General features: G+C 41.4%; 1 protein-coding gene across 2 annotated transcripts in view; it reads right to left on the bottom strand.

Annotated features, from left to right (window-relative positions):
• Positions 1-4,218: 4,218 nt before the first annotated feature.
• dennd2b (DENN domain containing 2B) overlaps positions 4,219-20,241 on the bottom strand; it is a 217,559-nt gene continuing 201,536 nt past the window's right edge. For both annotated transcript variants that reach the window (XM_033038988.1, XM_033038987.1), the window contains exons 15-20: positions 13,029-13,206; positions 10,315-10,356; positions 9,394-9,505; positions 8,011-8,250; positions 6,027-6,113; positions 4,219-4,875 (exon numbers count right to left, since the gene is read on the bottom strand). In XM_033038988.1, coding sequence (XP_032894879.1) covers positions 4,841-4,875; positions 6,027-6,113; positions 8,011-8,250; positions 9,394-9,505; positions 10,315-10,356; positions 13,029-13,206 — 694 coding nt within the window. In that variant the 3' untranslated portion in view covers positions 4,219-4,840. The remainder of the gene's footprint in view (positions 4,876-6,026; positions 6,114-8,010; positions 8,251-9,393; positions 9,506-10,314; positions 10,357-13,028; positions 13,207-20,241) is intronic.

Raw genomic sequence — 20,241 nt, 5'->3', positions numbered from 1 at the left:
GGCAAATGTGGAAACCTTTGTTAATGTTACTTCCTCTAGGGCATTAAATAGTGGTCAATAATTATTCCTGTGGTATTCCACTAATTAAGTCCTTCCTTCCATTATGAAAATGATCCACTTATTCAAACTCTGTTTTCTATGAGTCAGGCAATATCAATCCAGTCCAATACTCTTCCTTCAATGCCATGGGCTTCTAATTTACCTTTCAGACCCATGTCACATGTCCTTTGGAAATATAAATGCATGACATCTCTGCTTCCTTTATCAATTCTCACATTTATGTCTTCAAAAAATTGAAGTAAATTCATCAAACATGATTTGCCTTTTAAAAAATAATGTAAATTACGTTTAATTATGATTAGCTTTCCTAAATGATTAAGTTTTTCCTCTTTGATTACTGACTCTTACATCTCAGTAATACAGGTCCACCACCGATTTTGCAGCAACTGGAGGTCCGGCACCTTTTCAAAGGAACAAAATGACAAGAGTACGCTTGAAATATCCCCCTGAAGTCCCCCCCCAAAATATGGCGCCTAGGCCAGGTGATGCTGCCAGTCTTGATCTCATCGGGACTACCGCGGAGATCGTTGAGTCGAATTTACCCCGTGACGGGTTCTGGAACTCCAGACCAGCCAGAGTTGGCAGATCTGTTCCCATTTCCGACTTCAATGACTGAATTTGTATTTCGGGTTCCCGAGGCTGTGACCTCTGTTGGTCTGGCAAAGTAGATAATCCAGCAAGGCTCTGGAACCAAGTGTGCCGGAATATTGATGGTGGACCTGCAATAACTGCTAAGTTATTTGACCTGTGAAATTCCCTGACTTCTGCCTTTCTCCTGTTTTGAACAAACATCTATTTAATGGAAAACACAAAAACTAAAATGAAACAAGGAAGAGAAAATTGTATAAAAGTTTATAAAGGAAGCACTTACATTTTATATATGACCTTTACAGACTTGGTTAGTTCATTTCAACTAATAAAGTACTTCTGAAGTGCAATCATTATTGTAAGCTGGCAGATGATGTTCTCCTGGCAATGTGGCATGACCTTGTATCCTATATTGTTGGTCGGAATGAGTATTTGTCAGAACATTGGAGCTAATGCCCATCCTCGTGGAGATTGTATTATGGGAACTTGAGGTTCTTCCTTAGAGAGAAAATAATGGCCTAAGTTTATTGTGTCATCTCAAAGAGACTCAATAGTGCATTAAACAAGGGCTTAGATTTTTCTGCTTCAGTTTCTCGAGTGGGAATACAACCTACAACATTCTGACTCTGAAGTTGTAGAGCTATCAGTACATTGGGCTCACAAGAGAGTGCACATACTGGCATCTTTCGTAATAAATGTTAGGAGATAGGATACAAACTGGAACAGCACCTCATATTCTGCTTGGGTAAGCTATAAACCAGTGGGGCTGAACGTTGAATTCTCCAATTTCACATAACCCACCCCCTTCTCATCTATCCAGTCCCAACACCCACTTTCCTTTCATGCTCCCTGCCCCTGTTAACCAGTTACCTGCCCCTCCTCCACCACTCATCTCTCACTCCACTCTACTGCGAGTCTCCCATTTTACTTAACCCTCATCATTCCTTACAACCCATTATCCCTTCAACTGGTTCTATAGTTAATTCTCCATATTCTTTCCTCACATTCTGCACCATTTTGGCGTCTCCATTTATCATCTCCAATCTTGGCTTCAATTCTCTCCCCGACCTGACATCTGCCAATCAACCCCTCACCTGTATCTCTCCGATAAATATGCTCTGCCTTGCTCCCCACCCCTTTCTCCAAAACATCGTCAGTCCATTTCCCATCACAGATGCTGCCTGACCACTGAGTTTCTCCAGCTATCAATACATTTATTTTATAGGATGTAGACATCATTGGCCAGACCAACATTTATGTCAATCCCTAAATTCTTTTGATAAGTTTTGGGTGAGCTACATTCCTGAACCTTTGAGGCCTGTTGTGGTGAAGTTAATTCCATAATGTTATTGGGATAGTGGGTTCCAGAATTTAGAACCAGTGAAATTGAGGAACTGTGAAATATTTCCAAGTCAGGATTGTGTGCAAGTTTAGATGGTTTCTCCTTGTACTCTTTCCCGTTGTCCTGCTAAATGGTAGTGCCTACATGCTTGAGATAAGAATTCAAGTCGCTGCAGTGCATCTTAGAGAGGTGTATAAAATCATGAGAGGATATTGGGTAGAGTGACTTGCCCAGAGTAGGGGAATCGACAACCATAGGACATAGGTTTAAGGTGAAGGGGGAAAGATTTTAATACGAGTTTGGGGGGTAACCTTTTCACACAAAGAGTGGTGGGAGTATGGAACAAACTGCCAGAGGTGGTAGTTGAGGCAGGGACTGTTGCAACATTTAAGAAACAATTAGATAGGACAGGTTTAGAAGGATATTGGCCAAACGCAGGCAGGTGGGACTAATGTCGATGGGACGTTGATCGGTATGGGCAAGTTGGGCCAAAAGGCCTGTTTCCATGCTGTATGACTGACTATTTTGTAGATGGCACCTATGGCACGCATAATGAGCCAATGATGGAGAGAAGTGAGTATTTATCACGGTGCCAATCCAATGAGTTTCTTTAACCTGCAAGGTGTCACATCTCTTGTAGATGAAGTTTGCTTCATGGGTTTAGTGGATAGTATTTCATAGCCTTGCATACATTGGGAGGTATTGAGCTAGGAAATGACTAGCAAGAAGAGGTTCAGTGGGATAACCGAACTAAGATGGTCACAGTGACACAGTTGGTAGAGCTGCTGCCTTACAGTGCCAGATACCTGAGTCCGATTCTGATCTTGAGTGCTGTGTGTGTGGAGTTTGCACTTTCTCCTTGTGATCGTGTGGGTTTCCTCCAACATTCCAAATAGATGTAGATTTGTATGTTATTTGGCCTCTGTAAAATTGCTCCTAATAAATAAGGAGTGGCTGTGAACAGGGGATAGCATATAACTAGTGTGAATAGGTGTGCGATGGTCAGCGTGGACCCAGTGGGCTGAAGGGCCTACTTCCATGCTGCATCTCTAAGCTCTGAACTAAAACTGAACTGTTTCCATGCTGTACAACTCTTTGACTGTATTTCACAAGTACATTATGGGAAAAAGAGTAATTAGAGAGAGAATAAAGCCCCTCAGAAACTAATGCGGTCATCTATGTAAGGTACTACACGAGATGAGTATTTCTCCTTTGTGTTTACTGTGAAGAAAGCATAAAATGTGGGGATAGTTAATGAAGATGTCTTGAGGAGAGTCCATATTATAGTCGAAGAGCTGCATCCTAAGGCGTTTGACAGCTTGCATCCAAATGATATTGCCAGGACTTGAGGGCTAGAGCTGTAGGGAGAGATTGGGCAAGCTAAGACTTTATTCCTTCGAGTGTATGAGACAAAGGGGTGATCTTATAGAGGTGCATCAGGGGAATTGATACGGTGAATGCACAGAGTTTTTGTACCCAAGGTCATGGAATCAACAACCACAATACAAATGTTTAAGGTGAGAAGGGTAAGATTTAATAGGAACCCAAGGAGCAACTTTTTCACTTGGAAGGTGGTGGTTATCTGGAATGAGCTGCCACACGGGGTAGTGGTGGCAGGTACAGTAACAATATTTAAAAGACACTTGGACTGGTTCAGGGATAGGAAAGGTTTTATTTGAAACAGACCAAACACAGGCAAATGGAAGTAGCTTAGAAGGAGCATCTAAGTTGTCATGAAGGAGTTGGACCAAAATACTTGTTTCTGTTTGTATGGCTCTATGACACTCCAATGCAACCCATTTGGTCAAAGATTAGATTTGAGCAAGAAATGCTGGTATTCTCATTAATGTCCACAGCTTATAAAGGAAGACTATTACCTCATTTGGGAATGCTGGGAGGGTGAGCTTATCTGACATGTCTTGATCCCAACACCACATATACAATGCCTTCTAAAAGATTCCGCAATTTAGGTCATATTTCTAACTGACAAACAATTGCTAAGAAAACTAATAATTTTCTTTTTTTTGAAAACCGATACGTAGAAATACTGCAAGGCTTACCCAGTCATGCTTGGTGAGAATGGCAGAACAGTAAAGGCCTCTGCATCTTTCTCATTACACTCAGCTACAGCAGTGCTTAACATAATGGAAAACAGTTGGTGATTCATTCACCCGCCTCTTTCTATGGCAGCTTATGAATTTTCAAGCAAGATTAAAACATGTACCAAGTATTTTCAGTGTAACTTTATCACATTTTGTTTCCAAAATGCAGAAAAGAGCCAAAATGGATACAATCTCAACTCCACAACTACAGCAAGGGAAAAGACGATAGTTCATTGTTTTTCATGGCGTTCAGCGACAAAATATTTCCAAGTTGATAGAATCGTACATTCTCTCCATAATCACACCAGAAAAATAATCAAATTGTAAATCATATGAAGAATGTTTCCCACCCCATCCCCAGCATGCGCTGCATCTTTTGCACATGCTCAGTTAGACCATTCATCCTTCAAGTCATAAGTCACTCTGGCATCACAACAATCTGTCGCAGTCAACTAGTTACAGATATTCAGTATAATGACTGCTGAACCCAGACAATAAAATACCAATAAAAATACAGTAAATATATTTACAATATATAATCAAATCCCTATGAAAGATGAGCATGGCTAAATGTACTTGTTCCACTTCGGATCATCCTCTGATCTTGTCATAGTTCATTCAGTCTTTGAAATTTCGCGAAGATGGTAAAGACAGAATTGATTTTTCCCAAAAACATAAACGAGTCGGCGAATGAGTCTGTTGTGCAATGGTCAGTGGTCCTTGTAACATGAACGCAGTACAAATGCAACTAACTCTTCTTGTGAAGGAATTTCATTTTATTTCCTGCAAGACACATTAAGTTTCATTAGTAATGTAAATCAGGAAACAAAACAATTTATTTCGAGATTTAAAAAAAATGATTTGCAGAGTTTTACCGAGAACAGCAAATTTTACAAGTTGATGTAATTGTTTGTTCTTCTCTCAACTGATGTCAAGAGCAGGTGACTGGTCTGTTTCCGTTCCCAGTTTTCCTTGTAAACATTTCATGGGAGCACAGGAGGTTGGGATGCTTTTCTGATATCCCTTCCCGCTCCGTCTAATTTCTAGCTGGTTCTCAAATTCTGAATATCCTCATAGAATCATGCAACACAGGAGGCCATTCTTCACTTCATGCCTCTTGAAAACTGCCAGCTAATCAGTTGCATTCTCTTATCGCCATAACCTTGCACATATTTTATCCTCAAGTATTTATCCAGATCCTCTCAAGAAATGATTACTGGGTACATTTGAGCTGACTGGTTAATGATTCCTAAAGCAACCACCAGGGGTCAACTGGTTGTAAGTAGTAGGGACAAGCTGAACGATAGACATTAGCACATTTCACTCCACTATTGCTGTGTTCCCGATTGTGTATTAGAATGAGAAATCCTGCTCTGCTTTCCTACTCCAACCAAATCTGGTGTAGGTTCCGAATCCACAATAATTTCGAATGGAAATCCCCAAAGTGGAGAAAGGTCAATTATTTTTTTTGAACTTTTTTTTAAATGTCTTTAATTCCATATTGATGTCTTAATAAATTATTTAATAATTTTAAACAAGCGTAATATTTTTTTTTAAGCTATTTTAAAAACCTATTAGACTCTGACAGGAGGCAAGGCTGTATCTCAGCTGGGGTGTTCTGAGAACAGTGCCTTAGCTGTATACAATGATGCCTTGATTATGAGATCAAAGCGACTGGGCAACAGTTCTGGGGTTGGGTGTTGGCAAGTCTGGGATGTGTCAAATTAGGTACAATTGGGTTCTATTCAATAAAAAGATGTTTCCATCATCTTTTCAGGCAGTGCATTTTAGATTATCAGTTATTCTTGGTGCTGCTCAGGTTTTATTGCATTTATTGATCTCCTAAACCATTTTGTAGCCATGTCCTCGTGTCATTCAAGCATCAGATGTGCTGTTCTCTCAGCAGTTGAGAAATCCTATGCAAAGGTACTCACCAAGGCCTTTCAGAAATTTGTTCACTCCACTCTGTTCTGTGTCAGGCAGCTCCTCCAAATATTGCTCAACTCTCTGCTCAAATAGACCTATAGAGAAGAGAATTAAAAAATCACTAAATGAGGCCTTAAATGTGGCTTTAAATCCCTACACTCTTTCAACTGCTAAAATATAAATCAACGCTATTAGAAATTTTAATTGATGACACAAAGTACATATCCTACTGTGAGTTTGGTCAAACTAAATTGGCAGTAGGTTTACCATGTTTAAGTCTGCAATCCCTGGGTGGCTGTAATTATTGCTAAAATAATTAACCTTGAGACATTTAGAGTCTCAAAAGATCTTACAAATCAATATTTATTGCCATGGATTATGCATATCCACTGTGAGTTCTGTGGGTAAATTGTTTATATCTTCAATTGATAAACTTAGCAACAGTGCAAAGCTACAGAAAAAACCCAGATGTTCCAGAATCCCATGTATGTGTAAACAGTTCATGGTAGGTCACCAATTTTATAACTCCAAAGCCATTTTCACTCTGCTTATATATATATATATATATATATATATATAACTAAACTATGAATTTCTTTATTTTTAATAACATATGATACTGCTGCAAGTGTGCTGAATAAATACTCTTCCAATATTTATATTTTATTCACTGGATCAAATATTGAAAGTACCTGCTACTTGAAATGGTAGATAATGAAGTTGTCCCAAGTCTCTGCTACGGAGTGCAAGTGTATCAAGAAAGATAAGTGCAGGATACTTTTTTTTTTTTTTTTTTTTATAAAGGTACTCAAATGATTGAGAGATTTTTTAAATACTTGAAATTCAATGACAATTGATATTAGAAATGTTGGTGTACTTCAGATGACGTAAGGTTATTGGCTGCAACCTTCCCTCCATTGATGAACTGTACACTGCAAGGGCCAGGAAGCGAGTGGGCAAGATCATCTCTGACCCCTCTCACCCTGGCCACAAACTCTTTGAATCACTTTCCTCTGGAAGGGGACTCCGGATTGCCAAAGCTGCCACAGCCAGACATAAAAACAGTTTTTATCCCCGAGTAGTTGCTCTACTCAACAGCCAAAAATCTGTAGCCTCCCTTTGATCTGGTATTTTGTTGGTTCACATGCTTCATCAATGGTGTTTTATTATTATTAATGTTTAGTGTTTTCTGAGTCATTCATAACTGTCACTGTATGTCATGTTGTTACTTGTGGGCGGAGCACCAAGGCAAATTCCTTGTATGTGAATACTTGGCCAATAAACTTGCTTACTTAAATATTACCAGTTTATACAATAAATTGTGGTTTTGTAGTGGCCTGGATGAGGTCAGGAAAAGGCCAGTCACCAGGCAGGTTCAGAGTCATTTAATGAATCATGGCAAACACACAGAACGCCCGTGAGCAGCCCCCGGGTAACCCCGTGGCCAGCCCCTGTCCCTCAAGAGCCGAGGGGGATGACCCAAGGAGTGGCCTAACCCCCAGGGACCACCACAGTTTCCAATCCTGGGTTCTATTCAATAAAAGCACCTTGAGTGATTACTGCAGTGAAAGAGTGGTCATTCAGCAGAGCTGCAAATTGAGCTGATAAATTTTATTATTTTTAAAATATTTTTATTAGAAGCAAACACATATTATAAACATTTCATGTATATCAGTCGTACATTATTAATATTATCAATTGTGGATTGGTTCTGCTTCTAGTTTTTTTTTAAAGATAGGAAGAGAGAAAGAGGAAAAAAAACACAAATGTCATGATAACTGATACATTTTCAATACTGTCATATTTTGCATTAAACCATTGGTGTTGGTAGGTTAAAAGAAGCAACTCTGCAATGTTTAATAGAGAAGTACGCGGAGGTGATATTGTGCCTTTGGAGCTTACGATACGAGCTTATAAACTTTATTTATCCCAGAAGGGAAATTGATCTGCCAACAGTCATAAGAACACAAAAACACAAAAGTTCAGTTCTACCTTTAGCTCTGCACTTTCGCAGTTCTCGGTCTTGTATGAATCCAGCAAACATTTGTGACTCCATGAAGACCTCAAGAAAACGGCGGATGCTCTTGGAAGCCACTGACTTGCGGAAAGCTTCTCTCTGGAATATCCGTTCATTCCTCTCATTTTGGGTCAAAAACAATGAATAATGGCCTATAGTTTCCACAAAGTACCGAATGAATGCTTCCGACACCAGACTGTTCAATGAGTTGCACTCTGAGGGAGGATGGACAAGGTAAAGGGTTATTTTGGATATGTCACCTAATTTCTCTAGTTCTATTCCCTTTCTCTGCTTGCCCCGTGGCTGGATTTTGCAGCACAGGTGACAGCTGCGAAGCAGTTTTTAAAGGTTGTGAGGCATATCTTTACGTTCATGTCATCTGGCGTTCACAATACCTACAGAAGACAAGTTAGGAGAGACTAATCAAGACCAGCTTGGCCAGCTTACAACCCAGTGGTATGAATATTGATTCCTCTAACTTCGTAACCATTGGTTTCCCTCTCTCACCTTCCCTCACCCATCCTAGTTCTCCGACTAGTTCCACTGTCCTCCTGATAAAATATTAATATTTGTATGCCGCGTTGTCGCCTTCCCCACAGCTAACAATAAACCATTCCACATTTCCTTATCATCATCTGCTTTGATCTGTCGTTTTCACACCTTACCCATCTATATCTCTAGACTCCCTCTCCCCTGACTCTCAATGTGAAGAAGGATCTCGACCCAAAACAGCACCCATTCCTTCTCTCCAGAGATGCTGCCTGTCTCGCTGAGTTGCTCCAGCATTTTGTGTCTTTTAATGTGTCACTGCCACAAGTTGGTGCTTTGGAGTACCAGCTCAAGCATCAGCTGTTGTTGAGTCTTGCTCCATCTTCCACCCTTCAAAATCCTCTGCTATCCATGTCTGGCTGCTAAAACACGTCTAGGTCATTCTCCCCTCTTGGTGTCAGTCCAAGTGCTGCCTTGCAGGTTTGTGACTGCTGTGTAATGTCAGAGGTTCTTGTTTAGATTTTAAAGGAACTAAATATCCTGAAAACATCATCTATTTATCAGTACTTGTTTTCTATTTCATTGTAGAGTGTCAACGAACCAGCGGTGCAAGAGAAAGCAAGCAATTATATATTAATTGTCATTTATGTCAGAATCAACATTATTACTTATGTTTTATTAATAATAATGATGGGAGACATTTGCTTATTCTATACAAATAATACATTTTTTGCGTTAAGATTATTTTGCACTTGAATACAGTGCTTAATTAGATAGTATTATCATTATGCTTCTGCACGACAAAAAATGAATTTAGAATAGTGATATCTTTAATTGCAGTAAGAAACAGGCAATCATTATTTTCTCACCATCATCTGATTCACTGTCTGAATCTTGATTGACTAGTTCATTCTTTTGCTCCAGAGCCTGCTCCAGAGCAGCCTGAAGTTTCCGTGGTAGGAGTGAGTCTTCATCATCCATCTAAGTAATAACAAAACCAATTATAGACATTCATATCTGGCTATTAATCCTGTCACTAAATGACAGCAGAACTAATTAATTTATATTTGGAGAGTTTAAAGGATCCTATGGCGCAGATTTATAGCAATTTGCAAGGTAAGTGGTCTTCTCAATATTGGAGATATCAAATACAGATTAGGTAACTGTTTTGCAGATCATTTTGCATTCAATCCACAGGGATGAGTGTGAGCATCTTACACCTGACACTTTCCTTCCCACTCTCACTCTGGCCTTTCTATGGCCTCCTGAACTCTTATAACGATGCCCAACATAAGTATGCGGAACGGCACTCCTTCCACTTGGACATGTTGAAGCCTTCTAGACTTTATCAACTTGTGGAACCTCAGTTAAATCGCACTCTGCCTAGAACTGACGTGATGTGATATTGGTTCAGCTATTCTCTCTCTGAATCGTCTGATCTAATGGTATGTCCTATAGATCTTCTCATGTTTGTGCCATTATTCTCCCATTTTATAGCTTGCATGTTCCCTTTCCAGACTCTCCCTCTCACTGCCCTATGAACAATTTTTTACTAGTACTCCATTCAAAAGTCAATCGCACATATAATGTGCATATTTTGTGGACATCTGTACCAATCAGTTCAGTTTCAGTTCAGTTTAGTTTATTGTCACCGTGAAAAGCTTTTGTTGTGTGCTAACCAGTCAGCAATCATACACGGTCCTTGAGGATAATGTTGAGAGACAGATTTTAATAGACAGATATTCATCAGCTTGTTGCACGGAGGGATATTTATGTTAAAAAGTTCTTACCTGTCGAAGGAAGCGATCGGCTCCTAAATCCACCATCAGTGCCTGAAAAACACAATTTAATAAATAATCAGTTCATGGTCAGGAAAGTTTCTCATTGAAAATGCGTCTAACCTTAACCAAGGGTAATGCAAATATCACTTCTGCCAGTCAAACCCCTCAGGAAAAGCTAATATGTCCCAATTCCGGCTTTAGAATTCAGAATAAAAGACCAGCTCACTCAAGGGCTTTGATGTATGTCACTGCTTGCTGCACAAATTTGCACAAGAGCCCCTCGAAAGAGAAGAATATTTAAAACTATGATCACACGATATCTATGTGGTTTCCATGTTAATGTAAAGGGAAATATCATTCTTTGAGCCATTAAATACATAGAATAATACGTGTTTTCTGCCCATGGGTTTGCAGTGTTCACATCCAGTCAGCCAAAGGTGTGCAGTTGTTATATTTCGCTTTTTATGTTAATTCCAATTTTTTTAAATTGCTCCAGCTAAAATTGTTTTTAACATTAATTCCTTCATATCATCCTCTTATTCGCTTGCCATCACACAATCCTCTTTAGACAGCCCTTCTTGTAACCCATGTATTCCTTAAGTTTTCCGATTCATCGTCAATTATCCAGTATCAGAGAGAGCCCCTTTTGCAAGCTTTACAATCGTGAAAATAAAGTTGCTGATTTTAATGTTGGTCAGAAGAATTCATGCACTCACTGCTGGCTCCACATCGTTACTAAGTGTTGTTTTAAGCTAAATTACATTGTTCACAATCTTACCATCCATTTTAACCCTGAGTGTGAGCACCTAATTCGTATTTGTGTCACAAAGACTCCCATCAACATATTCCTCGTTCTTAAAACTTGTTTGCATCGCTCATCTCCACCTCTGCGTTGTTACTATAATAACTTTTAAAAGACATTTAGACAAGTACATGGAAAGGAAGCATTTAGAGGGATATAGGACAAACGCGGGCAGTTTGGACTAGTGTAGATGGGGCATCTTGTGCAGAAGGACCAGTTTCTGTGCTGGGTGACGCTATGACTCTAAAAGGACTCTGCATTTACCTTACCTATTCTCCTTGTTGTTTTATACACCTCCATAAGATCACCCCTCAGCCTCCGGTGTTCCAAGGAATGAAGTCCTGGTCTGCTCAATATCTCCCAATACCTCAGGCCCTTGCATCCTGGCAACATCCTTACTAAGCGTCTGTGCATTCTTTTCCCAGCACCCTGCACCCAGCTTAACAGCATCTTTCCCATTGCAGGGTGACCAAAACTAAACACAATACTCCATGTGCAGCTTCCCCAATGTCTTGCACTGTAACATAACGTCCCAAATTCTCGATTCAATTCCCTGGCCAATGTGCCAAAAGCATTATTTACCACTCTATCTACCTGTAATACCTACCTTCAAGGAAACAGGTACTTTTACTCCCAGATCCCTCTGCTCCACAACACTCCTCAGGCTTCTACTGTTCACTGTGAAGGTCCTACACTAGTTTGACTTCCCAATTCACATTTATCTGAATTAAACTTCATTATCAATTCTTCAGCCCATTTGCCCAGCTGATCAAAATCCTGCTGTAATGTAATGATTACCATCTTTACATTCTATTGCACCAACTATTTTAGTGTCTTCTGTAAGCTTACTCATAGAGTTATACAGTGTAGAAACAGGCCCTTCAGCTCAACCTGCCCACATCGACCAACATGTCCCATCTACACTAGTCGCACTTGCCTGGATTTGGTCCAAATCCCTCTAAACCTGTACTATCCATGTACCTGTCTAATTGTTTCTTAAATGTTGCTATAGTCCCTGCCTCAACTCCCTCCTTTGTTCCATACTCCCACTGCCCTTTGTGTGAAAAAGTTACCCCACAGATTCCTATCAAATCTTTCTCCCTTCACCTTAAACCTATGCCCTCTGGTTCGCGATTCCCCCACTCTGGGCCAGAGGCTCTGTGCGTCCACCCCATCTATTCCTCTCATGATTTTATAAACCTCTATAAGACCAGTACACCTCTAAAAGATCAAACTGATCTTACTGACCATGCTTTATATATTCTCATCCAGCTTGATGATATAGATGGTAGATAGCAATGGGCCAGGCACTGATCTCTGAGGCTCAACACGTCTCAGGTCACTGCTCCGTAAAATCAACCTTCCACCCCCACAGTCTGCTTCCATCCATGAAGCCAATTCTGTATCCAGTTATCCTCTCACTGGATCCCATGCCAACTAACCTTCCAGAGCAGGCTACCATGCAGAATAAATAGACCTTGCAGAATTAAAAGACCATATAGACTACGTCCACAGCCCTGCCCTCATCAACCTTCATGGTTACTTCTTTAAAAAACTCAATCAAATTCATGTGAAACAATCTCCCATGCACAAAACCATGCTGACTTTCATCATGTCATCTCAGCAATCAAATACACCTGTGTGCATAAAGTACATTTCAGCTTTCACTTAAAGGAGCCTTAAAGGATAGCGTGTACATGAAGCATCTTGTCATCTCAACATGTCACTAGCTCCCGAGAATACATCTAAAATGTGCTCATTGCTGCAACATGAGGAAATTAATGTTTAACTTTAACATTTAATGTTTCATTTCTTTCCGATCGAGAATTTGAGATAGTGAGAACATCTATTAACATTGAACCCTATATAAAATATTGGCAAACCATGTTGTTAAAATAGGGCAACGTTTGTGCATTCTTACCTCTTCCACTGGAAGTTCCTTTAGTTTGGGGAGAGAACTGGAGAGCAGGCCCACCAGGAAGGGTGTTGGACAGCAGACTATGTCGATCATGGAGGATGGAAGCACTGGTATGAAGGTATGTTGCCAGGAGAATGGGTACAACAATGCCACCACTGCATGGGCACAGTTGGACAAAGTACTGTAAAAACAAATCATAACCAACAGTTGATTCTGCTGCTCAGTGCTATTAATTGCTTTCCTAAAATATCATCTGAAATAAATATAGATGACAAATAGCAATAGGCCAGGCACAACACAAGTCTCAGGTCTCTACTCCATAAAATCAACCTTACACCCCCACAGATTATCCTTAATCCTTAAGTACAATAATTTTACATTTAGAACTGCACACAATACTCCAATTGCGGCCTAACCAAAGTCTTAACATGGCTTCCTGACTCTCATAATCAATGCTCCTAGTAATGAAGGCAAGCATACCATATGCCTTCTTTACCACCCTAATCTACTTGTTCATAACCTTCAGTGAGCTATGAACTTGGTTCCAAGATCCATGTGAACATCAATGCTGTTAAGGGTCTTTTTTTAAACGATATACTTTCCCTTTACATTCAACCTCCCACAGTGCATCACCTCGCACTCAGGCACGGAAATCGCTATCAAAACATGTGGGGGACACAATTTCACACGTGCATGCGCACACACGCGAGGCTTCGGCCGTGGGCCCTGTGGACGGTAACATCGGGAGCTGACCTGGTTGGTGACTCCAGCAACAGCAGCTTTGTCCACCCCGAATCATGGGGCTTGAATCGGCCCGTTCACGGGGTCTTTCATCGGCCGGCGGGGGCTTCAACATCGGGAGCCTCGATCGCCTCGATGCAGCAATTTGATTTTAAGCCGCGCCAGGGGCGCTGAAAGGCCCCGCGATGGGCCGATTCAGCCCTTAGAAAGCGGCTGATATAATCCGGATTACAAAACATGGGGGGGGAATCGTCCACCACCTCTCAAAGCAGAGGGGGGGGGGGGGGCAGAGGCGTGCCCCTCCTTTCCCCTCCAGGATTTCCGTCCCTGCTCACACTCACTCAGGTTATAGTCCATCTGCTGTTTCTCCACCCATTTCTGCAACTGATCTTTATCCTATTGTATATTCTAACAGCCTTCCTCACTATCTGCAACTCCTCCAATTTTGGTGATGTATGCAAACGTACTCAACCATCTACATTTATGTCCAAGTCATTTATATATATTACTAACAGCAGAGAAGCCAGTATAGATCCCTGCGGAACTCCATTGGTCACAGACCTCCAGCCCGAATATCTTACCTCCACCACAACCCTACGTTTTCTATGAATAAGCCAGTTCTGAATCCATATGACCAAGTCAGCGTGAATCTTGTGCACCTTAATCTTCTGGATCAGCCTACCATGAGGGACCTTACCAAAGCCTTACTAAAATCTATGCATACAACATCCACCACCCTACATTCATCAATCTCCATCATCACCGCCTCAAAAAACTCAATGAAGTTAGTAAGACATGACCTTCCGTGAACAAAGCTGTGCTGGCCATCCCTAGTTAGTATTTACTCCCATTTGGAAGAAAATGGTCTATCTCGAAGAATTCTCCCCAATAATTTTCCTACCACTGCCAGGATATAGCGGAGTCAGAGGATATGGGGAGAAGGCAGGAACGGGGTACTGATTGTGGATGATCAGCCATGATCACATTGAATGTCGATGCTGGCTCGAAGGGCCGAATTGGCCTACTCCTGCACCTATTGTCTATTGTCTCACCAGCCTATAGTTCCCTCAATTGTCGCTACTCCTCTTCTTAAACAAAGGAACGACATTGGGCATTCTCCAGTCCTCCAGGCCATCACTGTGGCTAGAGAAAAAAGAAGGACCTCGCAATCTTTTCTCTCGTCTCCCTCAATAACCTGGGATAGATCTCATCATGCACCGGGGACCTATCCACCTTAAAGCTCCCTCTTCAAACCCACTTCTTCCATACCTATCTTGGAACGTTCAACTCATTCAACTCTTTAATCTTCTCACCCATATGCCAATTTGCTCGTGCTAGCATCTGACCGTGAACACTATACATCAGGGTGACAGGGTGTGATAATTATGAATTGCGATGGGATTGGTAATGTTCTAGTTAATTGTCATGTCCTGAATTACAGGTATAATGAAAATGTGACTTGTGGGCAGCATCACAAGCACATAGGCTAAGACAGCACACAAACAAATAATCTCTCAATCCTCCCAGACCATGCCCCACACGCCTCCACCAAGTTGACCTCTAATTGTCCCAACTCCCCAATTGCTTAGACCACAGCGACTGGGTATCCAGCGACCATTAAGGCCTTATTTTCTTATCTTCACCCACCCAACAAGGCAGTGATCTTCAGCGTCCCTACCCATAGCGCCGTTGGGATCCACATTATACTGCATCTGCCATGCATCTGCCCACTCGCCCAACCTTTCCAAGTCACCCTGCAGTCTCATAGCATCCTCATCGCAGCTCACACTGCCACCCAGGTTTGTGTCACCCGCAAACTTGGAGTTGTCACATTTAATTCCCTCTAAATCGTTATGGAGGATTTGGAAACATTAAGTTAGAACATTATTAAGATTCCGGGGGATTTTACTGCTTAGTTGTTCTGTTTGTTATATTCATCATGTGCCATCTTGTGGAAATATTGAGTAGTCACTGGTAGATGCATGTTGAAATCTTGAAACTGTAAACAAATTGATCCTCCTGAGCTGATAATAAATAGGAGTAAATATTGGGAAAGGGAAACTAAACCTGGGCCGAGTACATAAAAGTATGCCCAAGAGAGTTTACAGACTCCAGAGTTGCAATGGCATTGAAGACATTTATTATCAGTAGTGTAAGAAAGGACTGCAGATGCTGGTTTAAATCGAAGGTAGACACAAAATGCTGGAGTAACTCAGCGGGACAGGCAGCATCTCTGGAGAGACGGAATGGGTGACGTTTCGGGTCTCCCATTCCTTCTCTCCAGAGATGCTGCCTGTCCCGCTGAGTTACTCCAGCATTTTGTATCTACCTTTATTATCAGTAGTCTCCATTGAGGGAGACTTGAGCAAGTACATGTATGGGAAAGGTTTACAGGGATAATGGCCAAAGGCGGGCAAATGGGACTAGCTTAGATGGGGCTTCTTTGTCGGCATGGATAAGTTGGGCCGAAGGGCCTGTTTCCGTGCTTTATGACATGCCTGTACAACTCTATGTCCAAACTCCAACCAATTAACTGCAGCTAGTCATGGCTTAAAATTATGAAACGTTTCCACACTCTAGGAATGAACTAAAAATGCACTTCCTACACTTTTGACATTTACTATGACACTTAACAAGTTACCAAGACATTTTTGAAAAGGCAGAACTAATGAACTGCAGATGCTGGTTCATACAAAAGGACTCATGTGCTGGAATAACTCAGCGGGTAAGTCAGCATCTGTGGAGAATATGGATAAGTGACATTTCGGGTCGGGAGTTATTCCAGCACTTTGTATCCAACTCTTGAAATTATTATCAACATAAATCCCTTTAATAAATATCCAAAACCCCATTAGTTGATCACAGTATGGCAAAGGACACAGTTTGGAGGGGAAAAAACGTGGAAAAATGACTAAATCATTACATAGCATCTCCAAGGTGAAATATTTCTTTGATGAGTTCCAGATGCTGCTATCTATTTTAATCATTATTTTAACAAATGTTCTACGAGGACAAATTTCTAACATGTTTGACAGAACAAATGGGGAGCAAAGGAACAAACTGTAAGTGAAGTACATACCTTCCGAATGCTGTCATTAGCTGTCAGAAGGACCTCTTGCTTGTGTTTGTTTAGACTGCTTTGCAAACAATATAGAGAGGATATCTACTTCATAAGAAACTTTCCATCAAGCAACCAAACACTGTTTTAGATCAATATTGCAGCTGAGAAAATTTCTGGGAGACTTCTTGTGACTTGAGTTCTCGGTTATTCAAATAAGCAACATTTCTACTTGTATAGGAAAGAACTGCAGCTGCTGGTTTAAATCGGTAGGCATCAAATGCTGGACTAACTCAGCGGGTCAGGCAGCATCTCTGGAGAGAAGGAATGGGTGACGTTTCGGGTCAAGACCCTTCTTCAGACAGATGTTGGGGAGGGGGCGGGACAAAGATAGAATGTAGTCGGAGACAGTAAGACTAGTGGGAGAACTGGGAAGGGGAGGGGATGGAGAGAGAAAGCAAGGGCTATCTGAAGTTAGAGAAGTCAATGTTTATACCGCTGGGGTGTAAACTACCCAAGCAAAATATGAGGTGCTGTTCCTCTAATTTGCGCTGGGCCTCACTCTGATAATTGAGGAGGCCCAGGACAGAAAGGTCAGATTGGGGATGGGAGGGGGAGTTGAAGTGCTGAGTCACCAGGAGATCAGGTAGGTTAAGACGGACCGAGCGGAGGTGTTCAGCGAAACGATCGCCGAGCCTACGCCGGTGTGGTGAAGTTGACACTTAGGAACTGCAGATACAGTAGATGAGGTTGGAGGAGGTGCAAGTGAACCTCTGCCTCACCTGGAAAGACTGTTTGTATCCTTGAACCATTTCTACCTTTTGTTTAGTGAATTAATATGTATTTGCATGTGGAGATTGAGGGTAGTGGCTATATCCCTGCTCCAGGTATCTAGATGACTGGCCTAATAATTCAAAGAATGCAAGTTCAAATACTCCCCATGTGAGTTTGTGAATTTGAATTCAGTTTATAAAAATACTGGAATAGAAATTTGTAAAGGGCCTGTCCCACTTTCCCGAGTTACTCATGAATTCTCCGGAGTTTTCCCCTTGATTCAAACTCAGAGAATGTCCGTAGTGAGTCCGTAGCGAGTCCGTAGATATTTCGTAGCGGCTCGTAATGCCAGCCGTAGGTACTCGGGGCATCAGGTAAGTCGGGACGTTTTTTTCAACATGTTGAAAAATGTCCACGAGTAAAAAAAAATAGCCCCGAGTACCTACGGCTGGCTATTACCATAATTCTCCAACTTTGTTGTAAATACTCTCAGTAAATGTGAAGAGACCTTTGGTCAGAACTGTTCAAGATATTGAACCTCCCCTTTCATGGATCGATGTGTCCCACTATTGAACATTACCGGACACATCAGCAAGGAGCCAATAATTAGCAATGTTTCAACCTTGCCTGCACTACCTAAAGCTTAGGAACTGCAGATGTTGGTTTATACCGAAGATAGACACAAAATGCTGGAGTAACTCAGTAGGGCAGGCAGCATCTCTGGAGAGAAGGAATGGGTGATGTTTGGGTCGAGACCGTTCTTCTGGCTACTAATTGCGCTACTTAAAGCCTGCTTGCTTTTCTTATTATAGAACAGATGCCTTGCAAATTGTACCTTCCGAAGTCCACCAACTGGAAGTTGGACAATTTTATACTGGACAAATATTATTATTATTTTTTTTTTAAACATTTATCAAGCCAATTAACATAAAAATCTGTACGTCTTTGGAATGTGGGAGGAAACTGAAGATCTCGGAGAAAACCCACGCAGGTCACGGGGAGAACGTACAAACTCCGTACAGACAGTGCCCGTAGTTGGGATCGAAGCCGGGTTTCCGGTGCTGCATTTTGCTGTAAGGCAGCAACTCTACCGCTGCGCCACCTAAGCCCTGGTCCAGCAGTTCTTGTTGCTCTCTGCAACATTTGTTCATTGTCCGCATCATGCTAGGTTCTAAGTGGAATAGCTACTCATTTGTTTGTCTACGGGAGCAAATAAATGATCAGCAAAGTAAAATGAAAGGTCCATAAACATGTACTACACCACTTCCTGTTAGCTTTTGTAACTTAAAACAACTAAAAGCACGAAAATCATAATACCAGATGGAAAGGATTAGCAACTCTCCTGCAAATGGTGAATGATTCATAAGGCCATGTGATAGAAGCAGAATTAGCCCATTCGGCCCATCAAGTCTACTCCGCCAATCAATCATGACTGATCTCTCTTTCCCTCCTAACCCCATTCTCCTGCCTTCTCCCCATAACCCCTGACACCCGTACTAATCAAGAATCTATCTATCTCTGCCTCAAAAAATATCCATGGACTTGGCCTCCACAGAAAGAATTCCACAGATTCACCACCCTCTAACTAAAGAAATTGCTCTTGAAAGAATGTCTCTTAATTCTGAGGCTATGACCTCTAGTCCTAGACTCTTCCACTAGTGGAAACATCTCCACATTGATGCCACAGATGTAGACCTCCGTGAACTAAAGATCTAAAGATATCAGTGTACAGTCCTTCAATCAATGCTCATGGGGCAGGAAATGACAATGTTAATACATTAAAGTGAACTGAGGGGAGGTTCTGAAATACAGAAATAGATCCGGATAGATCACTTTAAAGAACTTAAGTCGGGCGAATCATAACAGGAAGCACCAGTCCAACTTCCCATTGGGTAGGAATTCAACAGAAATCAATTCAAATGCTTCAAAATATGGGGGGGAATCCCCAGAGCCCAACTCTGCACCGTGTAGGTTCTGCCCATGTTAGTGCTCCCAAAATGCAACACGTCGCAATTCTCTATATTAGATTCCATCGACTATTCATCTGCCCACCTGCCCAACTGATCAAGATTCTGCTACAATTTTTGACAACCATCTTCACTATCTACCATACCACCCACTTATGTGTCATCTGCAAACTTGCTAACCATGCCATGTACATTCTTATCCAAATCATTGATATAGATGACAAACAGCAACGGACCCAGCACCGAACTGTGAGGCACACCACCAGTCACAGGCCTCTATCTGAAAAGGAACCTTCCACCATCACCTTCTGATTCCTTCCTTTAAGCCAATTTTCTATCCATTCAGTTGTCTCTCCTTGAATCCCATTGGATCTAATCTTCCAGATCAGCCTACCATGCAGAACCTGGTCAAATGCCTTATTAAAATCCACGTAGCCAACATCTACAGCTCTACCTTCATCGATCTTTTTGGTCACATCCTCAAGCAAACTCAAATTTGTGAGACACAACCTCCCACATACAAAACCATATTGATTATCCCTAATCAGCCCGTGTCCATCTATGTGCATGTATATCCTATCCCTCAGAATACTATTGTAACTTTTCGACTACAGATGTTGAGGCCACATTTGGAGTATTGTGTTCAGTTTGGTCACCCTGTTATAAGAAAGGTGTT

This window comes from Amblyraja radiata, chromosome 20, assembly GCF_010909765.2.
Source record: "Amblyraja radiata isolate CabotCenter1 chromosome 20, sAmbRad1.1.pri, whole genome shotgun sequence".
NCBI lineage: Eukaryota > Metazoa > Chordata > Chondrichthyes > Rajiformes > Rajidae > Amblyraja > Amblyraja radiata.
Note: the sequence above shows the minus strand (reverse complement) of the source record. Positions and strands in the feature narration are given on the sequence as shown.